At 48.3% G+C, this 15,881-nt stretch overlaps 1 protein-coding gene and 2 non-coding genes across 4 annotated transcripts; 2 read left to right on the top strand and 1 right to left on the bottom strand.

Annotated features, from left to right (window-relative positions):
* Positions 1 to 758: 758 nt before the first annotated feature.
* trnap-ugg lies at positions 759 to 830 on the top strand. The gene has a single exon. It is a non-coding gene; the product is annotated as a tRNA-Pro (tRNA).
* Positions 831 to 1,265: 435 nt separating this feature from the next.
* Positions 1,266 to 1,337, top strand: trnap-agg. The gene has a single exon. It is a non-coding gene; the product is annotated as a tRNA-Pro (tRNA).
* Positions 1,338 to 9,330: 7,993 nt separating this feature from the next.
* Positions 9,331 to 15,048, bottom strand: mrpl4 (mitochondrial ribosomal protein L4). Of its 2 annotated transcripts, none has more exons than XM_012953002.3 (9): positions 14,906 to 15,048; positions 14,602 to 14,683; positions 14,247 to 14,415; positions 14,080 to 14,131; positions 12,431 to 12,548; positions 11,655 to 11,761; positions 11,200 to 11,309; positions 9,766 to 9,839; positions 9,331 to 9,559 (listed from the first exon to the last, which is right to left on the bottom strand). In XM_012953002.3, exons 1-9 carry the CDS (start codon positions 14,954 to 14,956, stop codon positions 9,414 to 9,416), a joined length of 909 nt encoding a protein of 302 aa, XP_012808456.1. In that variant the 5' UTR covers positions 14,957 to 15,048; the 3' UTR covers positions 9,331 to 9,413.
* Between the last annotated feature and the right edge of the window lie 833 nt (positions 15,049 to 15,881).

Genomic DNA, 15,881 nt, shown 5'->3' with positions numbered 1-15,881 from the left:
CCCCCAGAGGAAACCCATAGAAACACAGGGACAAGATACAGATACAATGCAGCTAGTGGCCTGGATAGAACTGAATGAACCTTCAACCTTCGGCAGGTTAATAAGGAACAGTTCATTGTAATGTCTCCTGATCATTATACAAAATGACTAATTTCACCCATTAAGTTCCTCTTGTGCAATAAAATAAATTCCAACAGAGAACTCTTCTTTCCCAGGAATGTCTTTTTTGTGTAACGGGGGTCAGAACTTTCCTCCCCGTGCGTCATTTAGGAGAGGATAATATTTTCCTGGCTTAAAAACTAAAAAGAAAGGAAAGGGGGTTCGGGCATGAAATGGGGGGGTAGTAAGTTTTCACTCAATGCCTAAATAGTTTTAGACTTGGAATGGCATCTTCTCATTGGTCAGTATGTAAGCTATGAAAGCTTGTACCATATCAGAAGGGCGGCCTTGTAATAAGAGGAGACAGATAAGATTATGGTGCATTAAAGATGAAAAGAGACAAAAGAATTCTAGTTATGGTTTTTGAAAACCAATAGTTATTTGATCACAGCTTAAATACTAGGTTCTGGCCTGTCCGTGGGGGCCCCCTGCTGGCAGCTTGGAAGCCATAGCAGTCGCATCAGTGCTTCCTCCGGTAGGGTTAGAGCGGCAACAGTCGCCCTGAGGCCGCTTTTGCCCAGCGCTTTGTCAAAACTGCCCTGCAAAGAGGTCTTTGTAAAGCAGCTGGGCCCAGAGCCAGGCAAGAGGCCCCCAGCGCAGGCTCGTTGGTCTAGGGGTATGATTCTCGCTTTGGGTGCGAGAGGTCCCGGGTTCAAATCCCGGACAAGCCCAGCCTTTTAGAATGAGCCGGCCACCGCAGAGCGGCGTCGGCCTTCCGCCTAACCAGGCTGAATGTGTTGCCGAGGGCATGGAAACCCGAGGATCGCTCATGGTCAACAGAGGCAAGGACCAGGGCAGCTTATATGACCTGGTCTTGCCTTCGCTGGCGGAGTCCTTTGAAATCCTCATGAAAGGAAAGCTGCGCCAGAAGAGCTTTGGTATCGGTACAGAGCCAAAAGCCCCTCTTTTGGAGGTAGCTGAACAGGCGCTTGGCGTATTTGGAGAGCAGCGCGTCATCGGAGAGAAATGGCCAAGCTATTAGGGACCTGCGTGAGACCCATAACGGCATGCTCGGGAAAGCAGACTTTTTGAGAATAAGGCCCGAAGGCCATTTCAGCCGTTAGCGACAAACGCCAGAGGGACGTGGGGTCGCAAAGCCCACCGCTGGCTCGTTGGTCTAGGGGTATGATTCTCGCTTAGGGTGCGAGAGGTCCCGGGTTCAAATCCCGGACGAGCCCTGTCTTTTGCAACCATAGCGCCACGCGGTTCCGGCTTGTCCGCGGAGGCCGTCTGCTGGCAGCTTGGAAGCCATAGCAGTCGCGTCAGTGCTTCCTCCGGTACGGTTCGAGCGGCAACAGTCGCCCTGAGGCCGCTTTTGCCCAGCGCTTTCTCAAAACTGCCCTGCAAAGAGGTCTTTGTCATCCCCAAGGCGGCGCAGGGTTTCCATGCTCTTTAGAGTGTTGGAACTCTTGCGGGGTTAATGCCAAGAACAGAGACTTTGCCCCATTCAGTCACTGCCATCAGTGCTGTGTGTGTGTATGAATTTCTATGTGGGTGTATAAGTGTGTGTATGTAGATCCATGTGGAATACACGCGATGTTGCAGACTAACATTGCTCTGTGTATATTCAGTGGGTTCTGCTGACACAAAGCTGTTTGTGAGTTGGGGCCCTTCTGGCAGGGGGTGTCTGATCTGGGTGCCAAGGAATTTATTGTGGCTCATGATGTGAGTTTGGACTCTGCCCTTACAATGAAGCTCCCAACAACAAACAATCTCTGTTATGCGCTGCCCCCACAGCAGTTGTTCCGCATGTGATTGAGCTCATGTCAGCCGAACGTTCCTTTATACATTCCCAGCACAGCTGGGTGGCACAGAGCCCCCCCCGCCCATATGTTACTTAGCTCTACTGGCACAGAGCCCCCCCCATATGTTACTGAGCTCTACTGGCACAGAGCCCCCCCCCATATGTTACTGAGTTCTACTGGCACAGAGCCCCCCCCCATATGTTACTTAGCTCTACTGGCACAGAGCCCCCCCCCCCCATATGTTACTTAGCTCTACTGGCACAGAGCCCCCCCCATATGTTACTGAGTTCTACTGGCACAGAGCCCCCCCCCCATATGTTACTTAGCTCTACTGGCACAGAGCCCCCCCCCCCCATATGTTACTTAGCTCTACTGGCACAGAGCCCCCCCCCATATGTTACTTAGCTCTACTGGCACAGAGCCCCCCCCCATATGTTACTTAGCTCTACTGGCACAGAGCCCCCCCCCCCATATGTTACTGAGTTCTACTGGCACAGAGCCCCCCCCATATGTTACTGAGTTCTACTGGCACAGAGCCCCCCCCCCATATGTTACTTAGCTCTACTGGCACAGAGCCCCCCCCTATATGTTACTTAGCTCTACTGGCACAGAGCCCCCCCCCATATGTTACTGAGCTCTACTGGCACAGAGCCCCCCCCCCATATGTTACTGAGTTCTACTGGCACAGAGCCCCCCCCCCCCCGCCCATGTGTTACGGAGTTCTACTGGCACAGAGCCCCCCGCCCATGTGTTACTGAGTTGTACTGGCACAGAGCCCCCCCCCCATATGTTACTGAGCTCTACTGGCACAGAGCCCCCCCCCCCATATGTTACTGAGTTCTACTGGCACAGAGCCCCCCCCCCATATGTTACTGAGTTCTACTGGCACAGAGCCCCCCCCCCATATGTTACTTAGCTCTACTGGCACAGAGCCCTCCCCATATGTTACTTAGCTCTACTGGCACAGAGCCCCCCCCCATATGTTACTGAGTTCTACTGGCACAGAGCCCCCCCCGCCCATGTGTTACGGAGTTCTACTGGCACAGAGCCCCCCCCCCATATGTTACTGAGTTCTACTGGCACAGAGCCCCCCCCCATATGTTACTTAGCTCTACTGGCACAGAGCCCCCCCCATATGTTACTTAGCTCTACTGGCACAGAGCCCCCCCCATATGTTACTTAGTTCTACTGGCACAGAGCCCCCCCCCCATATGTTACTTAGCTCTACTGGCACAGAGCCCCCCCCATATGTTACTTAGCTCTACTGGCACAGAGCCCCCCCCCATATGTTACTTAGCTCTACTGGCACAGAGCCCCCCCCATATGTTACTTAGCTCTACTGGCACAGAGCCCCCCCCCGCCCATGTGTTACGGAGTTCTACTGGCACAGAGCCCCCCCCCCATATGTTACTGAGCTCTACTGGCACAGAGCCCCCCCCCCATATGTTACTGAGTTCTACTGGCACAGAGCCCCCCCCCCCCGCCCATGTGTTACGGAGTTCTACTGGCACAGAGCCCCCCCGCCCATGTGTTACTGAGTTCTACTGGCACAGAGCCCCCCCCCATATGTTACTTAGCTCTACTGGCACAGAGCCCCCCCCATATGTTACTGAGTTCTACTGGCACAGAGCCCCCCCCGCCCATGTGTTACGGAGTTCTACTGGCACAGAGCCCCCCCCCATATGTTACTTAGCTCTACTGGCACAGAGCCCCCCCCATATGTTACTTAGCTCTACTGGCACAGAGCCCCCCCCATATGTTACTTAGTTCTACTGGCACAGAGCCCCCCCCCCATATGTTACTTAGCTCTACTGGCACAGAGCCCCCCCCATATGTTACTTAGCTCTACTGGCACAGAGCCCCCCCCCATATGTTACTTAGCTCTACTGGCACAGAGCCCCCCCATATGTTACTTAGCTCTACTGGCACAGAGCCCCCCCCCGCCCATGTGTTACGGAGTTCTACTGGCACAGAGCCCCCCCCATATGTTACTGAGCTCTACTGGCACAGAGCCCCCCCATACGTTACTGAGTTCTACTGGCACAGAGCCCCCCCCCGCCCATGTGTTACGGAGTTCTACTGGCACAGAGCCCCCCCCCCCATATGTTACTGAGTTCTACTGGCACAGAGCCCCCCCCATACGTTACTGAGTTCTACTGGCACAGAGCCCCCCCCATACGTTACTGAGTTCTACTGGCACAGAGCCCCCCCCCCCCGCCCATGTGTTACGGAGTTCTACTGGCACAGAGCCCCCCCCATACGTTACTGAGTTCTACTGGCACAGAGCCCCCCCCTCACTACTCCATTTGCTGTGCATGGTGTTGGCTCTCACACAGTACAATATCAGGCCTGGAGCCAAGCAATGTTGGTACTAGTGCAAGTCCCTTTATATGGCCTTTAATACCCTAGCATTACCCAGTAGATATCGCTGTGCCAGCCTGTTTGTCTGCTAGAATCCTGTCTTTAGCTGTAAAGTGCTATTAGCAACATTGTATGTCTGTCATGATTATTATGATTATTATTTCTAAATGACACTGTTACACAGCAAATAATTCCCTCTACCATTTAAACTTTTATTCTTGAACCAACAAATGTATTTGTAGCTGTATTTGTGTGTAGGCGCCATCTCAGTGCATTGTGCCTGAGTCTGAGCTTTCAGCCAGCGCTACACATTAGAACTGCTTTCAGCTAACCTATTGTTTCTCCTACTCCCATGTAACTGGAGGAGTCCCAAGCCGGACTTGGATTTCTTACTATTGAGTGCTATTCTGATACCTACTGGGAGCTGCTATCTTGCTCCCTTCCCATTGTTCTGCTGATCGGCTGCTGGGAGGGGGGGGGGGATATCACTCCAACTTGCAGCGCAGCAGTAAAGTGTGAGTGAAGTTATCAGAGCACAGGTCACTGGCTGTGGCACCCTGGGAAATGAAGAATATGGCTAGCCCCCATGTGACATTTCTAAATTAAATATAAAAAGCTCGATTAACTGATGGGTTTTGAAAAAATGTTTTCAAAGCAGTATTGCTTTAATAAAGATATGTCACTTCCATGGGTAACTGGTACAGCCCCCCTAGACACAAATTAAGCCCAGAGCATGCCCCATTCCACCCAGACCACTCCCCTTTTGACCCAGACCACACCCCCTGCTCTTTCCTCACCAGGTGTACAAATAGGGATGACTCCGACAAAATATGCTAGAATGAAAATCTTTGTGCCCGTGGTGCGTTACATAGGCTGAAGAAGCCCCTCCTCTGTACCATTCCCCTTATACAGGTTCCTAGCCTTTCTACCTCCCTCTCACTACAAACCTTTACAGGGAGCCTTACACCCAATAATGTACCAGCCTTCCTTTTCCCACACTGTGGGAGGCCTTCTTCAGGTGATCAAAGTGACTAATCCCACAACCACTATCTCACTACAGGACATGGAGCCAAGGAAAAGTCCATTGTGATTATGAAGTCCCATAAAATTGTTGCTGTCCATTTAATCCTCGTGATTAGTGATGGGCGAATTGTTTCGCCAGGCATGGATTCGCGGCGAATTTCTGCGAAACAGATGAAAAATTTTGCAGCAGAAAAATTTGTCGCCCACGTCAAATAGTCGGGGCGTCAAAAGAATAGCCGCGCGACAAAAGAATAGCCGCGCGACAAAAGAATTGCCGCGCGACAAAAGAATTGCCGCGCGACAAAAGAATAGCCGCGCAACAAAAGAATAGCCGCGCAACAAAAGAATAGCCGCGCAACAAAAGAATAGCCGCGCAACAAAAGAATAGCGGGTGACAATTATTTTTGATGCGCGACATTTTCGCTTTCACGAATTTTTCGCCGAAGCAAAACGGGACAGATTCGCTCATCACTACTCGTAATCTTTAAAAGCCCAATTGTAACGTGGAACAAATGTTACAAAGTTTTGAAAATGTCCATAACTCAGCTACAAAAGGGCCTAACCCAGAGAGCTGCTGCCATCTACTGACCAAATGGACTGTTTGGCTCCCAGGATAGAACAACAGAACCATAATTAATGGCTGGGGAGAGAAGGACCAGAGGATTTATACACTTGCCTGATATCTGCCCAGTTTTCAGCCAGCTGGTAATTCCAGGGCTTCCGCTGCAGCCAGCATTATCGGTACGGAAAACCTGTACCTACAGAATCATGGGCAGATGTAATATAGAAGGAGAACTAAACTTTAAAAAAGCATATGGTTGAAAATAGTCTAATTTATATACTGAGCTTAAAGGTTCAGTATCTCTACAGTAGTAATGATCCAGGCCTTCAAAGTTGTCACAGGAAGTCACCATACTGGATTCTGTTAGGAGTGTCATTGACATTGCACATACTCAATGGCTCTTAGCAGCTGTTGGGAAGCTGAGCTTAGGGGTCGTTGCAAATTATCAAGCAGAAAATGAGGTTTGTAATATAAACTGATGCTAGAGGACTGATTAATCAATTCTGATGCTAATTGCACTGGTTTCAGAGCTGCCATGTAGTAATTATCTGTATTAGTTGCTAATCAGCTTTATATTGTGCCATTTATATTCTGTATATACAGTATAGTGTGAGTGGGTCCCTAAGCTCAGGTTATATTGTGCCATTTATATTCTGTATATACAGTATAGTGTGAGTGGGCCCCTAAGCTCAGGTTATATTGTGCCATTTATATTCTGTATATACAGTATAGTGTGAGCGGGCCCCTAAGCTCAGGTTATATTGTGCCATTTATATTCTGTATATACAGTATAGTGTGAGTGGGCCCCTAAGCTCAGGTTATATTGTGCCATTTATATCCTGTATATACAGTATAGTGTGAGCGGGCCCCTAAGCTCAGGTTATATTGTGCCATTTATATTCTGTATATACAGTATAGTGTGAGTGGGTCCCTAAGCTCAGGTTATATTGTGCCATTTATATTCTGTATATACAGTATAGTGTGAGTGGGCCCATAAGCTCAGGTTATATTGTGCCATTTATATTCTGTATATACAGTATAGTGTGAGTGGGCCCATAAGCTCAGGTTATATTGTGCCATTTATATTCTGTATATACAGTATAGTGTGAGTGGGCCCCTAAGCTCAGGTTATATTGTGCCATTTATATTCTGTATATACAGTATAGTGTGAGTGGGTCCCTAAGCTCAGGTTATATTGTGCCATTTATATTCTGTATATACAGTATAGTGTGAGTGGGCCCATAAGCTCAGGTTATATTGTGCCATTTATATTCTGTATATACAGTATAGTGTGAGCGGGCCCCTAAGCTCAGGTTATATTGTGCCATTTATATTCTGTATATACAGTATAGTGTGAGTGGGTCCCTAAGCTCAGGTTATATTGTGCCATTTATATTCTGTATATACAGTATAGTGTGAGTGGGCCCCTAAGCTCAGGTTATATTGTGCCATTTATATTCTGTATATACAGTATAGTGTGAGTGGGCCCCTAAGCTCAGGTTATATTGTGCCATTTATATTCTGTATACACAGTATAGTGTGAGCGGGCCCCTAAGCTCAGGTTATATTGTGCCATTTATATTCTGTATATACAGTATAGTGTGAGCGGGCCCCTAAGCTCAGGTTATATTGTGCCATTTATATTCTGTATATACAGTATAGTGTGAGTGGGCCCCTAAGCTCAGGTTATACTGTGCCATTTATATTCTGTATATACAGTATAGTGTGAGTGGGTCCCTAAGCTCAGGTTATACTGTGCCATTTATATTCTGTATATACAGTATAGTGTGAGTGGGCCCCTAAGCTCAGATAAGTGACAGCAGCACAGAGTATGGGCAGGGAATCAGCAGAAAAGAAGATGGGGGGCTACTGGGGCATCTTTGGGGGCACAGATCTTCTCTGCTAAAGGGCTGGCTTTTGCCTGTTTAATATAGTACCAACTAGTGCCAGCAGATGGCAGGATGAGCCCCAACACATGCTGGGGATAAATTTGCCTTTTACAAGCAGTTGGAAGGTCAAAGGAAGTTGCTGAGTTTTAGTTCTACCTGTTAAAAGGGAAGTTTATCTGTATATGAAACTTTTGTATATTACACATTGACCTATACTTATCAGCTTTTCAACTTGTGTATTTTATAAGTATTTTGTTAAAAAACTGACCTAAGCCATTCTCTGACCCAGTAGTGCAATTATCATACAGCAGACCCAGCGACCGTGGTATCCTTTCTCCCCCTCTCCAGCCATTTCTGCAGCTTAAACTTCACCTCTCACCATCACTATCTGCACTCCTATCTCTGCACTACTATCTCTGCACTACTATCTGTACAAAGTAACTGAGTCATAAGGAAGCGCTGCAATGCATCCTGGGCCTTTCTAACAAACATCTCGCTGGATTATTATTATATTCTAGATACAATAGATTGGAACAGATTAGATTCTAGCTAGCGATTCCACTTCTCTTTACAGTTTAGACCAGGGGTGGGCAAACTACGGCCCGCGGCCACATCCGGCCCCTTTGCCTTTTTAATCCGGCCCGCCGACGACGCCAAGTCTCATCACGTGAGACTTGGTGTCTTTGGCGTGCGGGAATTAAAGAGAGAAGGGGGCCCGCCCTGGCCCGGGGGTGAGTAAATGTGGCCTGTGAGCCAAAAAGTTTGCCCACCCCTGGTTTAGACCCATATCCCCCATGTTCCTCTATGAGGGGGCGGCCATATTGGTGCAGCAGGAGCCCATTAGCATCAGAAGCTGTAACTGACAGGCTGAGAGGGGACAGTCAGGTTTAGGGACTTCAAGTAACAATTACTCACAAATGCAGCCCTATCAGCCAAAAGTGATAAATGTGACCCATAGGTAACCATTAATGCAGTAGTAGTGTAGTAGAGCAGTTTTTTAGTGTCAGTATCCGCCCATCTGTTCCACTTCCTGCTGGCTGAATTCTCTGGAGGTGCAGGGGGCCAGCGGCTCTCAGAACACTGCACTATAGGATAGGAACCAATCAGCACCTGATAGGGAACTGAAGCATGTCTTTGCTTGTGTGAGTGCAGGGCTGTGATTGGCTGTCCCCCTCTTACTGTGCTTCTGGCAGGGACCGTTCAGACACGCCCACCCCTCATTTAAAACACAGGCAGGGACCATAGCAGATACATAGGGAGCTTTAATAAAGGGGCCATTTTTAAAATTAATGATCATTTTTAGCTCAGAGTGAAACCAGCACCGTATATTACTGCCTACAAGATTAGGGTTTCACTTATACTAAATGTCTGTTTTAAACCCACTGCAAATAATGTTTTACCTGCAGCGATTCCCATTCACCCCAATAAAAAGGCCCTTTATTGACCATGGGGGAAACTGCGCCATACACGAAACTGAATAAATAGGAAATTTACCTTCCGACCCACGACCTGTCAAACTGGAAGTGACATCACCACAAACAGGAAGCCTCTTCCCACCCACATCGGCTGCACCAAAGCACAAAACCACCCGTTGTTTCTTCTATTTTTAATATTTACAAGTAAGAAAAATAGCGGTTCGGCGGCACAGATGTAACAAACACAGCAGTCCCGTTGCTAAGGGAAGTCGCTGTAGGGCAGGCGGAATGGATACAGGGCGGTGTAGCGGGAATCGTGCCACAGTAACTTCTCTTCCAGGAAATCCACCGCTCCGGCGGTCAGTATCACGGTGTCGTGCTTCAGCATGCCGAATACACTGAGGCCTGGGGCACACAGACAGGGAACAGTACCGGGTCAGTGGCACAGCCAATCATAATAAACAAATACAGCAATGCAGATATCATGTGATTGGTTCTTTTGCAAGGGGATAACTGCCTATTGGATAACCCAATAGGCACATGAACATCTGCACATTTTGCAAGAAAATTATACTGTATGTTGTTCCATAAGAAATGATAAAAACACTCACCTATTGCGGGAATCACATTGATTTTCTTTAAATTGACGGTTGCATTAAATATATTTTCAGGCAAATTTTCATTGCTGTACCAAAAAAAAGACAAAGATTTTTGTATGCTCTGTCAGATCATTTATTTGCTCCTTTATACAATCTCTTAGACTGGCTTCATATAAATCCACCCAATAATCATCTTCTATTATTATCATTAAATTTAGATTCAGGTTTATTCATATTAAACTTCCTACTCATAACCCCCCTAACCACCTCCTATTGCTCCATATACCCCTCCCTATAACTCCTCCTATTGCTCCATATAGCCCCTCCCTATAACTCCTCCTATTGCTCCATATAACCCTCTCTATAACTCCTCCCATTGCTCCATATAACCCCTCCCTATAACTCCTCCTATTGCTCCATCTAAGCCCCCTAACCTCCTCCAATTGCTCCATATAACCCCTCCCTATAACTCCTCCTATTGCTCCATATAACCCCTCCCTATAACTCCTCCTATTGCTCCATATAACCCCTCCCTATAACTCCTCCTATTGCTCCATATAACCCCTCCCTATAACTCCTCCTATTGCTCCATATAACCCCTCCCTATAACTCCTCCTATTGCTCCATATAACCCCTTCCTATAACTCCTCCTATTGCTCCATATAACCCTCCCTATAACTCCCCCTATTGCTGCATATAACCCCTCCCTATAACTCCTCCTATTGCTCCATATAACCCTCCCTATAACTCCCCCTATTGCTGCATATAACCCCTCCCTATAACTCCTCCTATTGCTCCATATAACTCCTCCCTATAACCCCTCCTATTTCTCCATATAACCCCTCCCTATAACTCCTCCTATTGCTCCATATAACTCGTCCTATTGCTCCATATAACCCCCCCATTGCTCCATATAACCCTCCCTATAACTCCTCCTATTGCTCCATATAACTCCTCCCTATAACTCCTCCTATTGCTCCATATAACCCCTCCCCTATAACTCCTCCTATTGCTCCATATAACCCTCCCTATAACTCCTCCTATTGCTCCATATAGCCCTCCCTATAACTCCTTCTATTGCTTCATATAACCCTCCCTATAACTCCTCCTATTGCTCCATATAACCCCTCCCTATAACTCCTCCTATTGCTTCATATAACCCTCCCTATAACTCCTCCTATTACTCCATATAACCCCTCCCTATAACTCCTCCTATTGCTCCATATAACCCCTCCCTATAACTCCTCCTATTGCTTCATATAACCCTCCCTATAACTCCTCCTATTACTCCATATAACCTCTCCCTATAACTCGTCCTATTGCTCCATATAACCCCTCCCTATAACTCCTCCTATTGCTCCATATAACCCCTCCTATTGCTTCATATAACCCCTTTATATGAGCACATACTGCTGATACTGTATATCTCCTGACAACTCTACTTACACATCAACAATCAGCACAGACTCTCCCCACTGTCGATGTTTAATGAGGTCAACAAGATACTGAGGATCGGGAGTGGAGATCTCTAGAGAATCAATAACATGGAGATCATCCTGTAAGGGGAATCACAATAAACATGACAGTGATATTTCCAGTGTGGGATACGGAGACGTCAGCGGCGTCGCACGGCGACAGCGGTAGCGGGTACGGCGACAGCAGTAGAGGGTACAGCGACAGCAGTAGTGGGTACAGCGGCAGCAGTAGAGGGTACGGCAGCAGCAGTAATGGGTACAGCGACAGCAGTAGTGGGTACAGCGGCAGCAGTAGAGGGTACGGCAGCAGCAGTAGAGGGTACGGCAGCAGCAGTAGAGGGTACGGCAGCAGCAGTAGAGGGTACGGCAGCAGCAGTAGTGGGTACAGCGACAGCAGTAGTGGGTATAACAAGGGTTAAGTCATACCTGTGCCAGTTTGGCAGTCAGTGCAATTTTCAGACCCTGTACCCGCATCTTCATGGGCATCATGTAGTAATAGCTGGTAGGGCCCCGGGGCCCGTGTGCAACACCCCCTAATGAAGTGACACATAAGCAGCAGAGCTTAGAGAAGACACAACTCTTTATACCCGTAGGTGGGAGAACTGGCAGATAACAGATCATTCTATCCAAGGGAACATACTGTGAGGAACATTCTGGCTAAACCCCCCCACCTCTCCTCCCACAGGGACTCACAGAGAAAGTGGCAGTAAATACAGACTGGGCTCCCCATGCAGCGGATGTAAGGAAGTTATACGTAAGGGTGCAGAGTTATACGCAAGGGGCAGAGTTATACGCAAGGGGCAGAGTTATACGCAAGGGGCAGAGTTATACGCAAGGGGCAGAGTTATACGCGAGGGGCAGAGTTATACGCGAGGGGCAGAGTTATACGCGAGGGGCAGAGTTATACGCGAGGGGCAGAGTTATACGTAAGGGGCAGTTATATGTAAGGGGTAGAAGATAAACGTAGGGGCAGAGTTATACGCGAGGGGCAGAGTTATACGCGAGGGGCAGAGTTATACGCGAGGGGCAGAGTTATACGCGAGGGGCAGAGTTATACGCGAGGGGCAGAAGATAAACTTAGGGGCTACACTATTATTATTCTATCCAGTTACAGAAATGACGACATGAGGAGCATACGCTGGGCACGAGCACTAGCAGCTTTGTCTGTACATAGGCGCCAACCCCACACGCTGCTTCCTCACCTCCTCTCCATAAGGGCGATCTGATGCTCCCCTGGCGCGCTCGCCCGCTTCCCTTCTGCTGCCGGGGCTTCTTCCCCCCTCCTCTCACCTCAGCGCGAGTCTTCACCTTCGCATGACTCTGCAAGGGACCAACAGCGTCACCCTCTTCCCTCTCCCTATACTGTATCATTGTCCCTCTGTATATTAGAGTGTAAGCTCTGCAGGGCAGGATTCCCTTCTCCCAATGGTTCCCTCTCCCTATATTGTATCTGTGTCCCTCTGTATATTAGAGTGTAAGCTCTGCAGGGCAGGATTCCCTTCTCCCAATGGTTCCCTCTCCCTGTATTGTATCTGTGTCCCTCTGTATATTAGAGTGTAAGCTCCGCAGGGCAGGATTCCCTTCTCCCAATGGTTCCCTCTCCCTGTATTGTATCTGTGCCCCTCTGTATATTAGAGTGTAAGCTCTGCAGGGCAGGATTCCCTTCTCCCAATGGTTCCCTCTCCCTGTATTGTATCTGTGCCCCTCTGTATATTAGAGTGTAAGCTCTGCAGGGCAGGATTCCCTTCTCCCAATGGTTCCCTCTCCCTGTATTGTATCTGTGTCCCTCTGTATATTAGAGTGTAAGCTCTGCAGGGCAGGATTCCCTTCTCCCTATGGTTCCCTCTCCCTGTATTGTATCTGTGTCCCTCTGTATATTAGAGTGTAAGCTCTGCAGGGCAGGATTCCCTTCTCCCAATGGTTCCCTCTCCCTGTATTGTATCTGTGCCCCTCTGTATATTAGAGTGTAAGCTCTGCAGGGCAGGATTCCCTTCTCCCAATGGTTCCCTCTCCCTGTATTGTATCTGTGCCCCTCTGTATATTAGAGTGTAAGCTCTGCAGGGCAGGATTCCCTTCTCCCAATGGTTCCCTCTCCCTGTATTGTATCTGTGTCCCTCTGTATATTAGAGTGTAAGCTCTGCAGGGCAGGATTCCCTTCTCCCTATGGTTCCCTCTCCCTGTATTGTATCTGTGTCCCTCTGTATATTAGAGTGTAAGCTCTGCAGGGCAGGATTCCCTTCTCCCAATGGTTCCCTCTCCCTGTATTGTATCTGTGTCCCTCTGTATATTAGAGTGTAAGCTCTGCAGGGCAGGATTCCCTTCTCCCAATGGTTCCCTCTCCCTGTATTGTATCTGTGTCCCTCTGTATATTAGAGTGTAAGCTCTGCAGGGCAGGATTCCCTTCTTCCATTGGTTCCCTCTCCCTGTATTGTATCTGTGCCCCTCTGTATATTAGAGTGTCAGCTCTGCAGGGCAGGATTCCCTTCTCCCAATGGTTCCCTCTCCCTGTATTGTATCTGTGCCCCTCTGTATATTAGAGTGTAAGCTCTGCAGGGCAGGATTCCCTTCTCCCAATGGTTCCCTCTCCCTGTAGTGTATCTGTGCCCCTCTGTATATTAGAGTGTAAGCTCTGCAGGGCAGGATTCCCTTCTCCCAATGGTTCCCTCTCCCTGTATTGTATCTGTGTCCCTCTGTATATTAGAGTGTAAGCTCTGCAGGGCAGGATTCCCTTCTCCCAATGGTTCCCTCTCCCTGTAGTGTATCTGTGCCCCTCTGTATATTAGAGTGTGAGCTCTTTCTCCCAGTGTATAGGGGGGTGTATGCTCTGGGTGGGTGCCTGTGGGACACTTACAATCCTTTTGAAGTTTCTCTGCCACGTGACGACTTGATGGAGAATATCAATCCTAGAAAATATAAAGACATGAATTCTCCCTGTAAATTGATTCTAGGAATATCAGTTCTAATGGCTCCCTGCGAGGATAAACAAACAGAACGACATCGACCAATAAGAAAACCCACCTGGGCGGCACAGTGAAGACGTCTGGGTGCAGATGGACCAGTCCCAGCGGCTGATCGTCGGGGTGTCTGAGAGACTCCAACCAGACCGGCTTGGGGGACAGATGAGAGGGAACAGGGACCCTGCACGGCCGTATGACAGGCTGAGAAACGTCCACCGGGGGGCGCTGGGCTGGAGAATAGACACAGTGTTAAAGGACCTGTTTCATTTATTCCCCCCCCCCAGAAATGTCTGGACCCACTGTCACATCCAATTCTCATGGGGCTGGACCTAGGGTGTCATGGTAACGAGACATGGGGGGGGAGGAAAGTGAAGTTACACCGCTGAATGGGAGCAGTAGATTTGTTACTCACGTACTTTTAGAAGGTCCATCTTTTAAACCAGGGGGCAGAATGAGGTTTGATGGGAGCGCAGACTCAGAAGAAAGTGTGGAGAGAAGCTGAAAAAAAAGGGACAAAGAAAGGAAAGTGAGAGGCAGCTATGAACCAATCACAGCCAGTCTTGTTTAGAATCACTCAGTGGCAGGGGCCAGTGTAGCACAGGGGATTCTGGGAGTTGCAGTTCACTGACAGCTGCAGAAACAGAGCAGCCATAAGTGACTATTAGCGCAATGACCCCCTTACTCGGATTATTAAGGGATGATTCCCAGACCCCCACTCACCGACCGACCTACCCTTCTCCCCGGGCCCAGCAGGAGCCCCCTCAAAAGCATGATGGTTCCCCGAACCCTTCACATCAACCGGCCCCGCAGGAAGGTCAATTCTAAGCGCATGTGTTATTCTCCCGGCGCACGCTAGTGACGCATGAAGCCGCCGCTGCCGCAGCTTTGCCCACACTTCCGCCCTATTCCTGTATTTCGCTCTTGGTCGGTTTTCCCGAAATTTTTTTTCTTGGGCGGGTTATAGGGGATGTTCGTTTTTTTTTTCTTTTTGTAGGGAACGATCATTTGTTCAAATGACTGTAGCAACAAGCTGTGGAAGTAGAAGAAGGTTGTTGGTACTTACTTGCCAATGATCCTATAGAGGGCGCTTCTCAGCTAAAGCAGCAGCCGTGTACATACTGCATAGCGGCACATATCTCAGTGCAGCCTGCAGCATGCACCTCAGTAACCTGATTAGTGCCTGGTGTTAAGGCATGACATAAGGAGACATATCCAGTGTTCTTGAAACAGCCTATTAACCTACTGCTTTATAAGCCAAAAAAATGGAGCCTTGGTGGCAGTCATTGCTTCACTAAAGGATGGCCCGTTGTCATGGTGAGGTTTGGCCAATCACAGGATGGCCCAGTAGGATTGTTCCGTTCATTTGGGCTGGTTCTAAGATAGGACTGGAACCTGGCCTGTAAAAATGAATACACCAATGTGTGTCTCAACCCTTTCTCCTTGTAGATTGTAAGCTCTTTTAGGCAGGGCTCTCTTCCCCTCTTGTATCGGTTATTGATTGCTTTATATGTTACTCTGTATGTCCAATGTATGAAACCCACTTATTGTACAGCGCTGCGGGATATGTTGGCGCTTTATAAATAAATGTTAATAATAATAATAATAATGTTATTCATAGGGAAATAAGATAAAAATATAGGAAGGCCGTTATTTTTAACAGAAAAGTTGGCAACTCTAAGTAGATTGGACCTGTCCA

Source organism: Xenopus tropicalis, chromosome 3, assembly GCF_000004195.4.
Source record: "Xenopus tropicalis strain Nigerian chromosome 3, UCB_Xtro_10.0, whole genome shotgun sequence".
NCBI classification, from domain to species: Eukaryota; Metazoa; Chordata; class Amphibia; order Anura; family Pipidae; genus Xenopus; species Xenopus tropicalis.
This window is presented reverse-complemented; position numbering and strand designations above follow the sequence as displayed.